At 54.2% G+C, this 17,548-nt stretch overlaps 1 protein-coding gene across 2 annotated transcripts in view; it reads right to left on the bottom strand.

Moving 5' to 3' along the window:
• Positions 1-8,106: 8,106 nt before the first annotated feature.
• ATP2A3 (ATPase sarcoplasmic/endoplasmic reticulum Ca2+ transporting 3) overlaps positions 8,107-17,548 on the bottom strand; it is a 56,107-nt gene continuing 46,665 nt past the window's right edge. The window contains exons 16-22 of one of the 2 annotated variants that reach the window (XM_075168964.1): positions 16,983-17,185; positions 16,786-16,871; positions 16,009-16,142; positions 15,481-15,598; positions 14,736-14,853; positions 12,685-12,757; positions 8,107-8,431 (exon numbers count right to left, since the gene is read on the bottom strand). In XM_075168964.1, coding sequence (XP_075025065.1) covers positions 8,356-8,431; positions 12,685-12,757; positions 14,736-14,853; positions 15,481-15,598; positions 16,009-16,142; positions 16,786-16,871; positions 16,983-17,185 — 808 coding nt within the window. In that variant the 3' untranslated portion in view covers positions 8,107-8,355. The remainder of the gene's footprint in view (positions 8,432-12,684; positions 12,758-14,735; positions 14,854-15,480; positions 15,599-16,008; positions 16,143-16,785; positions 16,872-16,982; positions 17,186-17,548) is intronic. The other variant, XM_075168963.1, reaches the window with a different exon arrangement.

The raw sequence follows: 17,548 nt of genomic DNA on the forward strand, positions 1-17,548 counted from the left end.
ACGTGGGTGTGCGAGCGGTGCCAGCTGGCCGGCGTGCCCGGCTGCCTGCCGGGGCTACATCCTGCACAGCCCTCTTTGCAGCGATGCTTCTCCCGGTGATGACCCATGTGAACTGCTAGCACACCTCCCCGCCTCTGCCAGGTGGTTATTGCGGGGAATTGTTCTGCTTGGGCTGTTAAATTGTTAAATTACCTGCCCAGACGGGGCGGTCGCCTGCCGGGACATGCTGAGTTCACGGAGCTGTGATGCTTTCTGCTACGGCTCAGGTGCTGGGCTGTCCTGATGCGAGGTCAGGGCTGGCTTTCTGTTTGCTGTGATAATAAATATATTACTGTAACGCCTAAATGAAAAATAAAAATAAAAAAAGAATGAGTGGAAAGAAGGTTTTATAAGTGTAGTGCCTAAGGTGCAGCCCGCAGGGGTGCCCACGACCCGCTGCACAGACGCTTGCGCAGCAGCTGTGACCTCGGGGATGTTTTTATCTTGGGTTCCTGCAGACACCAACTTGTACGCTGCTGTCGATACGCTCACAGTCATTTCCTCTGAACGACTTTTGCTTTCGAGCAGAGCAGGCGGGAGGCCCCGGGGGTGCTCTGCCTGGGGTGACGAGGAGCAAAGACCGCGGATGCTGCTGGAGGAGCGGCAGCAGCTTGAGCTCGGCTGCAGCAGGTCCTGGGCACCGAGGTCGGGTTTACCCTGGGCACAGAAAGCGCTGAGCTGGGCTTGACCCCAGCAGCATGCAAACGTGGGACCAAGCGGGGTGGGAGCAGGACAACGCGGGGACACAGAGGGCAAAACCAGGTAGAGGTAAGGAAAATGAGCCCATCTGGCTCCACTGCCCATGGGAGGTGAAAATGGAAATAGGAACAGCAAATGAGGCACTAAAGCCCCCGGGTTAGTGCCTGGGGTTGCAAAGCCCCAGGACCAGATTGCCCAAATGCTCTCTGGGGTCAGCCGGCATTGCCCGGTCCCCAGCACTGGGCTTGGCCTCATCCAGCATCTCCTTCAGCTCCAGCTGGCTCAGACGCTGAGGGCATTGAGGGCTGGTGACCCACCGAGGGCATCCCCGGCAGTGCTGCCACGGGCTTAGCACAGGACTTAGTCCACGGCTGCAAAAGCAACTCCTTCCCCCTGCCTGTTAAACAAACTCAACCTCTGCTTGAGGCTGTCGAGAGAAAAACGCAAAAAATGGTATTTTTAAGGGAGACATTTGGAAATGCGAGGGCATCCTTGCTTTGAGCTGGGATATGGAGCCGGAGGATGGAGGAGCTGCTGGGGCATAAAGAGGGGGGGTCTGAAAGTCTCTGCATGGGGCTCGAGCCCACCCGCACCCAGGAAAGCAAAGCTGTGGTAGGCATAAGAGCTACCAGGTCTTTCCAGGCTCTCAGACATTGCTTTTCCAAAAACTTCTTGGGGGGGGGGAAAGAAAAAAAATAATAGATGAAGCTCATTACACAATCCAGACTCGCGCTTGGCAGCTTCCAGCATGGAGCTCTGAATTTCAGCACAAAAATGTGCAGCATGCTGCAAATCCGGGGATGGGGAGGAATAACACAGTGAGCAAGTAGATTTAAAATATGACGGTGGGTGAGAAGGGGACCTGCGGTGGCCAACTGGTTGCCACCAGTTGGTGGCTCTTCCCAGAAATTTTGGCCACCACAGAACCCCTTGCCCCCACCAGCCGGAGGAGATGCTCACACCGCCTCGCTGGCCATAGGAAGGGAGGAAGGGGGTGGAAAAAAAATTGGCAGATGAGAGCAAGCAAGGTCCTACGAAACGGCATGTTCAGTTTTCTTTCCAATTTTAACTTGTCCTTGACCTCTCTTCGCTCCTTCCCAGCAGGGCTGGCTCCGCTCCGTGCCCGTCCCGCGCTGCGACGCCCCGGTGCAGACAGATGTTTTTGGTGGTACTCACCCCACAGAAGCGGCATTTCCATCCCCGGTTGCTGCGGCAACACGTCTCCCTGGAAATACCTCGGCGATGGTTTAGCCAACGCCAAAACAAACACGTGAACCCGAGATGCTGGGGGTACCGAAGGGCGTCAGCGACCCTACGCCCAGCGCAGCCGCTGGGAGCGTGGCATGCACGTCCCGTGGGGCAGCTGAACACTTGCCATGGGGTACAGGGACCCTTGGGGTGGTTTTTTGGGGGGTAACACCTGTTTTTTGAGTCATGCCTCTGAAAGACACGCATAGCCCCAGCGGTGATGGTCCCCAGAGGTCCAGGGACCGATGCAGCATCAGGTGGGGAATTTGGGGGGTTTTTGCCTTCACCGCCATGTGCTGAGAGAGCATCCTCAGGAGCGGCTGGTACGGGGGACCGGCTTGAGGGTCACCTCCAGCCGTGGCAGTGGTGGCCAACGCTGGAGACCAGGTCTGCGTTTGGAAAGAGGAGGCCAAGCAATGGCCCTTTCCAAAAATCACTGTTTGCCTGGGTGTCCCACGTCCCTCTTTGCAACCCCCTTTGGGTTACAAACGTTTTGGGTTACCCTGTGCAGCACCTTTCCCCTGCTCGTAGCGTTGGGAAGGGGCACATGGGGCCATAGCCCAGCAAAACCACCCCACGGGCAGATCTTACCATAAACCCAGAATTGCTCCAGAACATGACCCACAGCTGCAGCAGGATTTTCTGCTCAAAGCATGACCGTGGGCCGAGCTCCGGGCGATGCCGAGATGGAAACGCACGGCCCCGAGGCCCTGTGCCACCCCCCAGAGGAGGCCAAGTTATTTAATTATTATTTATTTCATAATTATTTCTTGTGGAGGTCATTGCAGGGCTTATTTAAGCCTCGTCTCTCAGCTGGGGGAGATAAGGTGACGACTATTCTGGATACAGTCAAAATTAGCACTGTTATTTGTATTCCTGTGCCCCAAGAGCAAATTAGTTGGTACTTTAAAAAATTCCCAACAGTCATATCATGCCACTCCTTTCATTTCGCCTTTGTCATCCCATGCCAGAGACCAGCTCAGCTCCATTTCTAGTTTGGCTGCTCTGAAAACCCACAAGAAATCCTGATCTGGTGAGCACAGCTCCTTTTACGGCTGAAGAATGCCCTCAGGCACTCCCGTACAGCTCCACGGGCTCCCGAATGTCCCCCAAATCGGCCACAAACAGGGTAAGAAAATTAAAAAAAAACACCACACACAACCAACAACAACAAAAAAACCCAAAAACCAAAAAAAGCCTGGAGTCATCCAGTAAAATTGCTTTTATTTCTGTAATTTCGAAAGTATAAAACAAATCAGCCCAATATTGTGTGAACAGAGTGGATCGGATGGATGCGACCACGAGGAGCCTTCCCACGTCTTCACGACACACCTGGCTATTTACAGTCGGACAAAGGACACGATTCAGGAAGCGGTAATTTAGTGGAAAAATATCTCTCATATAATAAAATAGGAAACCTTGTTTCTTTCAATTCTACCCCTCAAATAACACCCTCCCACCCCCCCAAGATATAATGATTTACCTTTCGCTACAAAGCACAAACTCAGAGATTTCTAGATTTGGCTGTTTGGGCATCTCATATTTAAAAAAAAAAAAAAAAATCAGCATACTCCCAGATTGAAGCCACCGAGGGCACCCTCCTCTTGGTCCCAAGCGCCCGGATCGACCCAGCAGCATCCCCAGCTCGGACACCAGCCGGCGGTACCCACGTCCCCATCGCTCCAGGTGCCCACCGATTTAGGCTCATTTAATGCCCTGCTCATACCGAAAGCTGAACGGCACCAAGAGGCCAGCTCCAGGGAGGACAATTTACCCTGTGTGCCCCCTTCCTCACTGCAGCCCTGCAAACCCTAACCCAAACTGTGCCACGCAAGCTCTGCTCTCCTTCATCCCAAAAATCTGACCCCCGGGCTGTCTCCCCGCCGGGGACAAGCCCTGCCAGAAATTGCCACTGTAGAAGTAGGGGAAAAAAAAAGCCCAGGGGACTGAACAGGGATGAGTGAAGCTCTGGCATCATTTATAGGAGGTGATGGCCATGCCAGGTATGGACCAAAAATCACACTAAGTCTTAGGAGTCGGTATTGGGGACTCCTGTGTGTTCGAGTTTCAGGGGTGGTATGATGCCAAGGTCGCTGAACCTCATGAACATCTCCTACCAGCTGGGACAGCGTTAGCCTCAGCCCCTGCACAGCAATTATTTGATGAGCTTTGGCGGAGCAGGACGCTGACTGGGAAGCAGTTATCAACCTGACGTACAAAAGAGGGATCAAAGATTGCTGCTGAGTTTTCCTATCGCTCCTCTGGCTACTTCTGCCATCCACACCCTGAGCAGAGCCTCCGGTTCCATCCCGGGTTTGATGCTCTTACAGGAATGAAGTTCCCCAGCCCCTCCGGTAAAGCCTGTCCCTCCTACTCCTGACTTCTCCAGCGCCTGGTGGTACCATCCAGCCTTGGCTGAGCAGAGCATCAAACCACACGTCCGACATCTGCGCAGTGCCAAAGCCTCAAACACACAAATCAAAAACCTCACCCAGACCCTGAGCTGCACAGTGGCCACATGACAGAAATAAAACATAGGATGAATACTTCTTTGCTCTGAAAAGCATCTCTCTTTTTCCTTTTCCTCCCGACGGGATCACGCACCGAGGGGGAACAGCTCATCCAGCAACTGCCCACAACACCACAACGTCCCAAAACAGCACAAAAGACTTGTTACAGCTGCTGCCCAAAGCTGACCCCCTGGGTGCTCGCTCCAGGGACGTGGGACCCTCGCCTCCCGCCTTGGCTGGAACCCAGCACGGTGCCTGGCCCCTGAGAAAGGAGTATAAAGTGCTCGTGGACAACCCCGCGCTGCCATCCCGGCGCGTCCTCCGCCGTGCATCTCGCGTCGCTGCTTCCCTGCGTGCGGAGGATCTGTCGCAGCAGTCCACCCGTGCTAAAGGTCTTGCTGAAAAGACCTAAGTTTTATTTAAAAACTTTGAATATGCCAGGCAGCACCATCAAAATAAAACTAAAAAGGAAATAACTCCTAAATTTTGTTGTCAAAAAAGCAAGGATCCCCCAAGGATCCCCCCCCTAAGCTGCCTTTTTTAACAAGCTCTTGGGCAAAACAGCCACCCAGTGTCCATCTCCCTTGTATTGCACACAGTCGGGTGCCTCGGTAAGACACAAGACCCGATCCCGAAGCGACGGTCTCGGCTCTGGGATCTCCACAAGAACACGCTCCAGCCTGTAAAAGCGCCCAGCACGCTGCTGGTGGCATCCGCGCAATAAATAACTACTGCGTCATTTATCCTGACCCTTCCCCAAAGCACAAAGGAAAAATAATTAGATCTACGGATATTTTTCTACTTCATTAAAATATTTGAACGATAAGCCTCTGTAATCAGAAAGCACGGCGTGAAACCTGTATTCCAGGTAATTAAAGGGGGGGGGGGGGGAAGAGAGAGATGTGGTCCACCGTTGAGAAGGGGAAATGGGGATGTGTCAGAACGGTCCCTCCTAGCACGGGGGGTGCCTTAGTGCAGGTTTCCTGCACTATTTTCTAGGCAGATCGAGAGGCTTACAGGAGAAAGGCAAACGCAATTTGTTGCTGCTGGTAAGAACGAGCCTTTGGCTGGGACACAGCTCTGGTTTCTCGCCCGCCATGGCTTGGGTTTTGGTAACTCACAATCGCAACCCAACGATTGCACAAACAGACCGACATTGCCTGGGCTTGCAGCAGCGTGGCACCTCCACCAACGATGAAATAACAGAAACTTGGCATCTCTATCAACGATAAAATAACAAACTCGGCATCTCTTCAACTAGCCCTTCTGTCAGCAGGTTCCGAAGGATGCCCCGTACAACCGCCCCCAGCTCTCTGCTGTCAGCTGAGACTAAGCAAAATTTACCAGCAGGAATTTAATAGCGAGTTAAAATTTCATGATTTCATCTCTGCTCTGAAACAGAGCTCCTCTTTTTTTTTGGTTTTTTTTCCTTTTAGGTCTCCTTATATTAGAGACTCCCATCCATTATTCAGTACTCATTAGTGGGACCTTTACACACGAAACTCTTCCACACACATACATATTTGGGTAAAATTAATAATCCTACACCAGACCTTAAGTCCAGGGAAACCAGTTTAACTCGGGTGGTGCAATACAGAGTGGATGGACCAAGCAGGTCCCCGCAGGCACGATGGACCGAGGCCACCATGTCCCAGGGAGACGCCACCGGGCAGCACCGCTGGACCCTACGAACGGGGCTGGGATGCTCTGAATCAGGTCCAGCCTCTCCCAAACTGGTTTTCAGCCTCGGGGAAACACAGAAGCAATTTCCTCTGAAGTCCCCGAGCTGGTACTGGATCAAATTCCCGCTGGTTCTTTCCCGGCACAGAGAGCTGGAGATGATAAAACAAGGTGAAATGCACCCTTTTGGGGAAGGACACATCACACATCTACAGCGTTACTCTTACTGAAGCCTTATTTTGAAGGCTTAAGCAGTACCTGGGTCATGCCCTGGTCCTCTGCGCCAGGGTGAGTCTCATCCACAGTGAAAAACTTTAAAGAGGAATTGGTTGCCCCATGGGATCACCAATTAAATCAATTAGACATAACACGTTTGAAAAATAAAACTTCTTCAAGACAAAGTATAATAATATTAAAAAAAAAAAAAAACAAATCAGCAACAATCTTCTAACCACAGAGTATCTATAAAGATCTTTTTAAAGAGCTCCATATTAAAATTCCTTGAATACATTATATATTAAATACAGTAACAACATGTCATGCAAGGTTTTCTGTACAATTAAATCAGCTCAGTAGTATAACAATTCTGTACATTCCCATTGGTCTGGGGGCTCTGCTCATCTTCAATGCTGGTGATGGAGAAAAGAAAGGAAGGATGATATTTGGCACCTACTGTACAGAGGAAGAGTAGCTCTTGCCCGGGTGAAAGAGAAACAGAAAAGCACTGGAGGCTTTTAAGAGGCAAAAAGCAAAAGAAAAAAACCCAACAGCAAAGGAGCAAAATGCTATCCCAAAACCCGGCTCCGGTGCTGTCGCTGGAATTTAAGCGAAAGGAAAGAGACAGGGTCTGGCTAACTAAATATCGTCAGGACGGAGCACAGGGGAACGTGAGGAAAGCAGGAGGGAGGATTTGGAGAGCTGGAGAAGAAATCGCCCGCTATCAGCTCCTCAGCTGACGCAGCTCAAATGGAGAAAGATCAATTTACTGGATCCCAAAATCCACTCCTGATCCACAAACTCTCGCTGCAGCCTGTGTCACTCCTGCTGCAGAAAAATCCCACGAGGATAAAATAAAGGGATGCCATGACAAACACCGCGCACGGAGAAGGACTACGTTATGTACAAGCATACATTCATTCCCGTCTCGAAGGCAGATCACCGGTGTCAAGGATGCCCTGTGCAAGACAGCGATGTCCTCCAAGGCAGAGGACGCGAACTCGTGGACGTGCTCCTAAGGACTTAAGCTCTCCTCCTGCTAGGGAAATAGTTAAAAATCAACCGAGTACAGAAAGCGTGACCAGGAGTGAGCGGCAGACACGAGGAATGCAAAGTCGGTCATTCCCATGCTTTGCTTTAAATGGTTGCCCCTACGAGGAAGATGGCTACGGCTTAAATAGCGCAGATGGGATCTAACAAGACGTCGGTCGGAGGAGAACAGACAAGACTACGTCGCACTTTGGTGTCGGATGAGCCTGAGAAGGTGCAAGGCTTTCCACAACACAGGGATCAAACAGGACAAGCGTGATAAATAGGGAGAACTTCGCCTTCCACCGCACGCACCCGGCCTCGACGTAATAACACACGTCCGCGAGATCCACACCACCAGCGGTCACACCTTGAAGCTATTTTCAGCTGCTGCAGCCTGCAGGCACGGCGGGTACCGGCGCAGAGCTCAGCAGCCGCAGCGATGCACCCACTGACAACACGGACATCATCGAGGGTCGGTGACGCCAACCCTCGCCTCCCCCCCCTGCCCTCGCCCACCGCCAAGCCCTTCCCGGCCCCGCGAGCTGCCCTCGTGCATCCCGCCCGGCTGGGGGACGCAGGCTCCCGCCCGCGCTCAGCCTATTGCCTAAAATCCCGACTCCCCGCCTTGATCTCCCGTGAAGGATGCCTTGCCTGAGCTCAACCCATCAGGGTGAAAATTGGAAAGAGGGGTCTCAAATTTTGCAGGAACAAATCCCCAAGGAACAGCGTTACGACGACCCAGGTCCGCACGGCTCCGTCCCCAAACCCTACGCCAGCTGTCCAGTAATTGCACTCTTATGTACAGGAAAAAGAAAGCTACGAAACAAAACAAAATCAGTATTTTTCTTTTCGACGATTCACCCGCATTTGTCTGATAGTCGGACACATGCATGTCCTGCTGGCTTCTAGCGATGGTCACGCATGCAAGACTTCAGTCCGAGTTACAAGTTAGGGATCCTTTAGTTAGGAGCGTTTCCTTCGTGTCATTCATTTCTTGTCCTCTTCTCCTGAAACAAAGACAAAAAAGAGAAGAACAAGTATTGGTGAGGGTTCAAAAGCAAACCGGCTCCCTTTTTGTGTCATCGAGAGGTTGCTCCTGGGTCGATCCCCGAAGGGACCTGGGATCCCGTCTGCACAGAGCTGGCCCGACTGCAGCCGTGGCAGCTCAGGCTGCACGAGGAGGAGGATGCCGGTCCCCGGGCGAGGAAGGGCTCAGCACGCTCAGCCTGCAGGAGGTAGGAAAAGGGATGAGTCGGAGCCATGCAGGCAGGAACAGCGGGAAGGCGAGCAGGCAGGGATCCCTCGTTATCGCTCCTAACGAGAGCATTAGGGAGCACCCAGGGAAAGGCAGTGGTGCAGAGAGGAGGATGCTCACTGCATCCCACCGCCCACCCCAAAGCCCCGTCCCTGCCACAGCCAGATGGATGGAAATTGCTCTGTGAGCTGACACCACTTACAGACACTATATATATATATTTTTACATCCATATATACCTCCAGAACAACTAGCTAGGACCAACCTACCCATTGCAGTCGCTGTCCCAGCCCTTCTCCCCACCCTACTGATGGATGGAGTTGGACACGGAAGGTAACAGCCAGCACGTGGCCCCAAGGAAAGCTACGGTGTTCAGCCTGAACTCGGCGTGAGCAGCCTCGAAATCCTTGCCAGAGCTTGACTCACACCGACGAGATCCCCAATTTTCAAGCAGCCGACAGCAGAGCAGCGTCCCCGGCCCCCCCAGGCAGCAGCCACTCTTCAGCCCGGGGTGGGAAAGACCCTGCTGGCAGCTCGCTCTGCCCAGAACAGTTGTTTTTTCTTAAAAAAAAACCACCCAGAAGGCAGCACTTTCTGACAAGAGTTAGAAAAATCACTTATCATGAATCTCCCGACCCTATTTCTCTATCTTTCATCGCTGCAGGCATCACCAAACACATCTCGCAGAGGACCGCTGTTACTCCGCTCTTGATAAATAGGGGTCCTGCCTGGGGTTACCAGCGAGGCTCAGCGCCCGCGCTGCCAACAAGCTTCCAGGGGAATTAATAAAAAACAGGGCAGAGAGAGAGAGGGAAAAAAAAAAAACAACTTTTTGCAACTTCTGCCAAAATTTCTTTCCAGCGCTGGCTGGAGAGCCCAGCCCTCATGTCCCGAGATAAAATCGATTGCTGCAATGGCAGCATCCCTCCGACGACCTCCGCAGCGCGGGCTTCGGAGCGAAGCAGGGATGCTGGTGACCGCGTTGTATTAAATCTCATTGCAACGATCAAAATTCATCTCCTCCGAGTTGCAGGGGTGTCTCTTCAGCAGCTGCGGCCGCTGCACAGCCCCCGCCGGGCGACGCACCGGCGGTTATTTGCCAGCCACGGCGCTTCCTCTCAACGCTTCACCCTGTGGCTGTGCAAACAGGGGGTGGCCGCGCCGCAGGGCGGGCAGGGACAGGAAGGGGACACGGCTGCAGCGCCGACAGCGAGCGTTTAACCGCGGCGGATGCTCTTCAAAACGTTGCTCTACGTAACCCCCCCGGCACAGAGCCCGCCGGGTGTTTCTGTGAGAACTGCAGTCACCGGGGGTCCAGCACCCGCTTCGCTTTAATAGGGTGCAGGTCCCTAAACGCCGGTGTCTGGCTCTCCTCTCCGCACACCGGTGACGAGCAGGGGGGATGTGCGGATCTGTTTGCAGGATTGACGGGGCGGTCGGGATCCACCTGATCCGGATCCTGCCTCCCACCGCCAAGTTTCTCAGGGCTGTCACAGCCCTTCAACTCTTGCAAACCTGCAACCGAACAACGCGAGCTCATCTCCTACAAGATCCGCTCCCCACCCGAACAGCCGAGGCTTTTCGGGGTGTTTTCCCTATTGCTTTTGACTTCCCTCTTCACGGGTTCCCGTAAAAGGTGATGCTGGAGGGATGCAGCCGCCCCCCGAGATCGCTCCCTCCACCGAGGGAAACGCTGCAGCCCACGTAGCTCTGAAAACTGCCCGTCTCCCCCACCGCCCCGGGGCACCCCGTGCTTCAGCCGAGAGCCCAGACCCCAGGAGAAAACCTAGAGGGAAATCCTCCTGCCATCCCCGTGCGCTGCCGGGGCAGCAGCAGCACCGACAGCTTCCCTCTGCTCTTCGATTTCTAAAGCATGGCACACGCACACCCACAGAAAAAAAAAAAAAGGAGAGGCGGGGAAAAATAAAATAAAAAGCAAGGCAGCAGAGCTGTAAAATCCCATCTGGAGAGATTCCGGCCCCGAAAGGTGCGGTGCCGCTCTCCTTCAGAGCATCCCGCAGCTCAAGCGAACGACTTGGCCCGTGGGGACGCATTCCTCCCCCGGCGCCAGCGCCCAGCCAAGGTAGCTCGGCGCAGAGATTACCCTACAAGGGCAGCCACGGCCGCGGGTGCTCACTCCCGGCTCTCTGCCGCGCCGGGGAGAGGGACGCCTGCCTCCTCCGCAGGGAAAGCGGGCGGCTGCCGCAGCCCCTTTGCTCCCCGGGGGGGGTGTTTCGGGGGCCGCCCTCAGTCCCCGGTGTGGGTGCACGGGGGAGAGGAGGGCGAGCAGCTCCTTTTCGCTACGTGCTGCGGGGTTTTTTTTGTGATGGGACAGATTTTGGTCCCTGCAGATTTCAGGTTGGCTCGGAGGGATGCGGAACCCCGGCTGGCGCTGACAGGGAGCGGGACGCACTTGTCACCGCACGGCCACCTCTGCCAGCAGCTCTCCTCTGGGAGGATGCTAAAGCGTAAAGATGACACCGACTTCGGCAGATAAGAGGCCAAACCTCAGCAGTGGAGCTCCTCACCCAAGGATGCAATCTCACCTGCACATCAGCTGCGGTGGCAGGAGGCTGCGGAGCACCGTGCTGCCCGCTGGGGAGGGGACAGGCGGGGACGGGTACCCAGCGGTACCGCCACCACCTTGCAGCTCCTGCAATATCACCCGGGGCGGCGGCCGTTGTCACCGGGTGTAAGGACAAATGGCCGCATAAATGCTAATCTGCCACGAAAGACGCCAAGACAATTCTCACGCATCAAAACTGCTGATTTTCAGTGACGCTGCTGCTGCCGGGGCAGTTGGGTGGCTGTTGGGGCACCCGCTTCTTGACTTGCTCCTGCTTTTACCACGGCTCAGGGGAGAAACAGCACCCAGCCTGCTGCTTAACGGGCTGAAAACCAGTGAAACCACCACGGTGGCAACACCGACACCTGTCATGGGTTTGCTTCGAGACGATGAAGAGGAGGAGGCGCAGGGGTGGTGCAGGAGGGGAGCGGGGTGGCCGTGGCAGCCCGCACGGTGGGGGCATGGGCACCGGGGTCATCTCGGCGTCCTGCCTGGATTTTGTACCTTTTGAGAAGCATTCAGAAAAGAGACTTCTGTAAAGTCTTGGCACAGATGCCTGGAAACCTTCATCCCGCATGCCACGGGGCTCAGAAAGCAAGACACTTAAATGCATAGAGGACGGCAAATATTAAAAATACTAGGGCTAGAGGTCCTTGAGGGTGGTCAGCCCTCGTGAGCCTGCCAGCGTGCATCTGTGTGACAGACACCTGAGAGGGCCATGGAGAACATCTCCACGCTCCCGAGCAGAATATCTGCAGGTCGCACCAAGCCAACTTAGCTCAACCGTGCACTCTCGCTTGCCGTCTCACACTCACATGGCCTCCCAAAACCGAGACAGCAGAAACCTCAGCGGGGCCAGAGATGGATGAAGGCAGCGATACATGCAAAGCATGCAAGGTGAGAGGCTGGAAGTGACCGGGGTGATGGGGAGAGGAATGTAAAACACTGAGACCACGGTGAAAACTGAAGAGTCTCAGCTTTCTGCCGCTTCAAGGACAAGGAAAATCCAGCGTAATGGAAACACGACTTATCTAGATCTGATCAAAGGCGAAAATTTTCCATGCAAAACCCGAATCAGCAGAACTCGCAGCTAGACATTTGCATCCCTCAACTGAACACCCTTGGCCATCCCTCAGATTTTGGCCTCAGAAGGTCCCACGCTGGAGACCATCCCCAAGCTTTGCCTCGCACGGCCAAAACTGCCATGCAAACGGCTGCTTCACGGGCTTTTTAGACCTTATTTTGAAGCAAAGCACAGAGGCCAGTGTGGGAAAGGAGACCCTGTCTGGGTACGGGGTCCCTGGGCTCCGTTATCGGCTGATTTTCCAAGCCACGTTCACCCGGACATGGTCCAAGCAGGTCCCCACCACACACGAGCAAGACTTTGGAGGAAGCACGGCAATACGGCATTCGGGGATGAGACGCCTAAGAAAGCCAACCCTTGCTCTGCAGTCCTGCAGGTTTTCAACTGGTGCTCCCCGCTCCACATGTGTCTTACCGTCCTGAGAATGCCTGGTAAAAAAATCACAATACCACATTTAAAAGTGGCTTTTTGAGGGTTTTTTGTTTGCTTTTCAAAGCCCAGAGGAATTAGGAAAATGCAGGATTTCAATTATTTCTTTCAAATGCGATGATTTAAGCGTGATTTTGCCCTGTAGCCGTGATTGAATAGCTGCATGGGAAACCCTTGCTGGATGAGACACAGAGCGACCCGTGAGCATCAGCAGCACCGTGACCATGGGGATGAGGGCAGCTCAGAGGACCTGGCACATCGGGAGCACAGCATGGGAGGAGGAAACACTCTGAGCTGGTATGATTGGACTCGAAAGGATCGTACGCCTGCCAGAAACCCCGCTGTGCTCAGAGCTGTGCTGGCAGAGCCGAAGAAGAGCCCTTCCTCCAACAGCGCTGAGTTTTTATAGAGAAATGCAAAGTGTGGGAGAAAGAAAGACTCATCCCCAGATCACAGATGGTGAAGTGAAGACGGAGGGCATGCATGGGATGCAACAGCCAGGAATTAAACCAGTTCTCCTACGCCCCAACCCAGTGCCATGCCATAAAATTGTTGCTCCAGGCTTGTAATCGTATGATAAAACAAGCCTGGGAGATGCAAAGCACCTATCAGTCCGTTGAGAGATGCAACGATTAAATAAAAATAAGCCAGAAACAATTTCTATCTGGTCTGTAAAAATAGCAGCCCCTGCACCTCCATTTCTCAGCGGAGGCTTCGCTGAGCAATCGCTGTGGTTATGCATCAGCTCCCTGCAGAAAGGAAAGCTGACGTGGACACCTCCAGCGCGCCGGGAGCTGGCGATGGGGAGCGCAACCAGTTTGTGATCGTTTCCTGCCTGCAATAATTTCCCATCCCGGATTTCCAGCTTTTTGCACGGTTCTGCTCCGTGAGAAACCAAACAGGGCTGTTACGATGCCCCAAATCCCTGCCTGCCATGGCTGGATGGACCTGCCTTCAGCCCTGAAATGCAAGAGTGGCTTTGCATGATTTTCTTGGGTCATTATTAGAGGGTGAAGGCAAAAGGAAGGGGTTTGCTAGGTTGCTTAAGGGGAGATAAAAAGGTCTGAGCAAGGTGATGCTGTGGAAGGACATCCAGTCCCCACACTCCGGTTGCTCCTCCGCCCCCCAGGGCCACTACACCTTCCCTGGGCAAGGATGGTGTCTCTCCTGCCCTTCTTCTCCGGGCAAACACACCCTAAAAAAATGACTCAAGTCTGTTTTCCTGGAGAGGGGCCAGCCCCGGGGCAGGCTCGGTGCTGCTCGGCAGCCACGGCCCCGCAGCCGCTGCCGGAAAACCTGCAGGTTTAACTCAGCACCGAGATATCGCCCACAGCAACATCTTTTGCAAGAAACGAAAGAAAAGATGATATCATCTCTTTGGAGGGCTGCCTAAACACGTGCCGTGATTTACAGCATGCAACACACGGGAACGGCTGCCCCGGTGTCACGGGAGCTGCTTCTGCTCCGCGTGTGCCACTGGCCGGATCCTGAGAGGTGCCGGCCAAAAGCAACCCCGTTAAAACCAGTTTATAACACATTCAGCTCTCATTTGATCTTAAAATAGCAGTAACAAGTACAAGATAAGGACGCTCATAGAGGGGTGGAAAATCGAGGGGAAAAATGAAGGATTCCCGTTAGAAACCAGCGTTTGATTTGTTTTGCTTCGCAAGAGAAGGGATCCAGTTCCCAGAGGTTGGAGAGGAGCTGGATAAACGCAGGTGGCAGATTTATCTCGTGCTCCAGCTCCTAAGGGAGTATTTCAAGCAGATGTAAGTACCTGGCTCTGCCTGGTGTGGCACCGGGGAAGGAAAGGGGGTAGGAGGAAAAGTCCCTTTTTCACAGCAAAGGTGGATGAACGTGCAGGCGCAGACACCGCGCGAGCGGAGGAGGTGAGCGAGGTGGCCGCGAAGCCACCGCCAACCCCAAGCAAAGCATCACGAAGCGAACGTAACCCAGTGCGGTGCGGACCACGCTCACCGTCCAGGTGGTTGCGGGAAAGGTACTTGAGTCCTTCGTCCAGCAGGATAACGGGCAGGGAGATTTTCATTACAACCACCCACTGCGGCCAGCTCAGGGGGGTTACCTGGAAGATGAGCTGCAAGGCAGAAAGGATCGGACATGTCAATAGGGAAGGAGGCGGGATTTTGTTTTGGTTTAAAGGCACAGGTTGAGAAAGGGGCATCCCAGGTGCAAGGAGGGAGGATCCAGCCAGCCCAAAGAACAGGATTTCTTCAAGGTCTGTCATGATCCCAAGGTGGCTCTTGGCCAAGATCAGTCAAAAATGCTGTCCTTCATCTCTCTTGCAGATGAGGAAAGTGAGGCACAAGCTAGGACTGTATGTGCTCACAGGCGCTTAGAAGGGGACAAAGGACAATGTAGTCTCCTGGGCGCAGGGACCCGCTTCATCTTAAGCACCCTTAGGCATCAACCGAGGCATCACCAGCCTCGGACTGCAAAGGGAGGCGATGCCTCCAAAAGGAGCTGAGATATCCATACCCCTTTGCGTTGCCTCTAAGGAGAGCTTCTGACTTAAGTAGAGGCTCACTGGGGCAGGGTGCCTCCCGGTCCCCATGTTGGTTCGAGTCACAGGACCTGGTCCTGAGGGCACATGCTGGGGACAACCATCCCAGAAGCTTCCAGACCCAAAGATTGCTCCAGGGGATGTCCTCGCCCACGGGAGGAGCCCCCCGGGCTGCGCGCGGAGGTGGCACAGGGCACTCACAGGCATGGGCTTGACGTAGAGGATGAGGAAGTGCAGAGCCATGGACATGACGATGGCCCCCAGCAGCCAGATGTTGAGCCATGGTGGCATCCGCAGCAGCGACTGGTTCTCAGAGACACTGCGAAAGCGAGGGGACAGCGTTAGCCCCAATAACCTCCTGCACCCCGCGCCTGCCCAGGGTGTATGCTATAGCCCCTCTCTTCCAGACTGTTCCGCTTCAGGTTTTGCTGTGATTTGGATCTGGACGCCCATCTCAACACAACCAGCCATGCATGGACTAGGACCGGTCGTTAACAGGGCCAAAGTGCTAACGGATGCAGATCCAGTCCTTCCTCCAGCACTACCAACAGCAGCACACTGGCTTGGAGGGGTTTATTTAAAGTGAGCCCAGTGGTCCCCTGCGAGAACACTCCGAATGGCTCTGTTGAGTCAAAGCAAAGCCCTCAGCCCACCAACGGCTGCCCAAAGAGACCCTACACAAAATCGGTCACACGTAGAGCACACGGAGCAATCCTGCGGCCACCCTACCTGTTCAGGGCATTGCACATTTCGATTGTCACCAGCACGGACAGAGCCATCGTGGTCGGGTATCGGGACTCAAAGATCTCACAGTCGATTCCTTCAAAGATGGGGTTGTCCTCGGTGCACCTCATGAAGTTCCTCTGTCGGCACAGGAAACCGCTGGTAAATACACGGCGGAGCAGCGGTGTAGGAAAGGCAGGAAGGAGGAGGAAGAGGTCGACTGGTAGGGGGGCACGTGGTCAATCTTGATTATTAGGGGTGCTGTTAAATATCCCACGGTTCAGAGCAACTGATAAAACTGTCTAAAGTGACCCAGCTTCTGCTGTGGTTGGGGCTTTGGGGTTATGGCTGGATCGTGGCTCAGAGATTTTCACGTGCAGTTAATAAGGTGTTTGAGGACACACGCCATCAAAAACACATCTTCCACTGCACGTGACATCGGGGTGCGATGGCAACCGCCTTCCCACCTCCTTGTTTAGCCCTACAGTAATGTAAAAATCGATCCCTTTCGATGTGGGATCAGGTACGGGAGCTACTTTTAGCGTCTTTGAATCAAATTTTTCCCACCATGCTGGTCGCTGGCAGAAGCAAGGCTGGAAACATGAGCCTGAGGGAGAGAATTTGCTTTTATTTTAAATTATTGTCTTCTCCACCAGGAAGTTGGCAACACTACAACAACCACAGAAGAAAGGTAGAAGAAAGACCCCAACGCCTGAACGCGTGCCTGAATCCATGCTCTCACCCATCTGCTCAACACGTCGCCCCGTTCCCCTCCCGACTCACCAGCTGATGGAAGGAGACCTGCGGTCCCTCGGCGTCGTACAAGAACCACCAGGTCGCTGCGCCCACCGTGGCCAGGCCCACGTACACTGCGACCAAGAGAGACACCCTTACCCCCAGCACCCGGCAAGGAGCCCCCTACCCCATGGCACCCCATGCCCGTCCTCGTCCTCTGCCCACCGGCGCCCGCGGGGGCTCACCTCCGATGGCCAGGTAGCGGAAGAAGAGCCAGCCGCTGATGAGGGGCTCCTTGGGGTTGCGGGGCAGCTTGTCCATAATGTCCAGGTCGGGGGGGTTGAAGCCCAGCGCGGTGGCCGGCAGCCCGTCCGTCACCAGGTTCACCCACAGGAGCTGCACGGGGATGAGGGCCTCGGGCAAGCCCAGGATGGCCGTCAGGAAGATGCTGCGGGGAAAAAAAACCAGAAATGCTGAATTAGATGAGCTCCAGGGCAGCCAGAGAAAGCGTCTGTGTTGTGCAAGGGGAGAGTGAGCAGGAACCCCTGGTTCCAAACACCCCAAACTGAATATTCACCCAAAGTCCTGCAGATGACCCCGCAGCCCCTGAGTCAGGAGCCTGAAGTCCAGGACTGAATTTTGCAGCTAAAATTTGTTCCTGTTGCTATGAAAATTGGCTTTGCAGTCAAAACCCAACCATTGACATCCCCACGGCCACGTGGGTTCCCGTTCCCAGCACAAACCCCCCTGCTGAAATGCAAGGGCAAAGGATGCCCAAGTGATCCCAAGGCTGAGGACAGCACTGATTTAC

This window comes from Calonectris borealis, chromosome 19, assembly GCF_964195595.1.
Source record: "Calonectris borealis chromosome 19, bCalBor7.hap1.2, whole genome shotgun sequence".
NCBI lineage: Eukaryota > Metazoa > Chordata > Aves > Procellariiformes > Procellariidae > Calonectris > Calonectris borealis.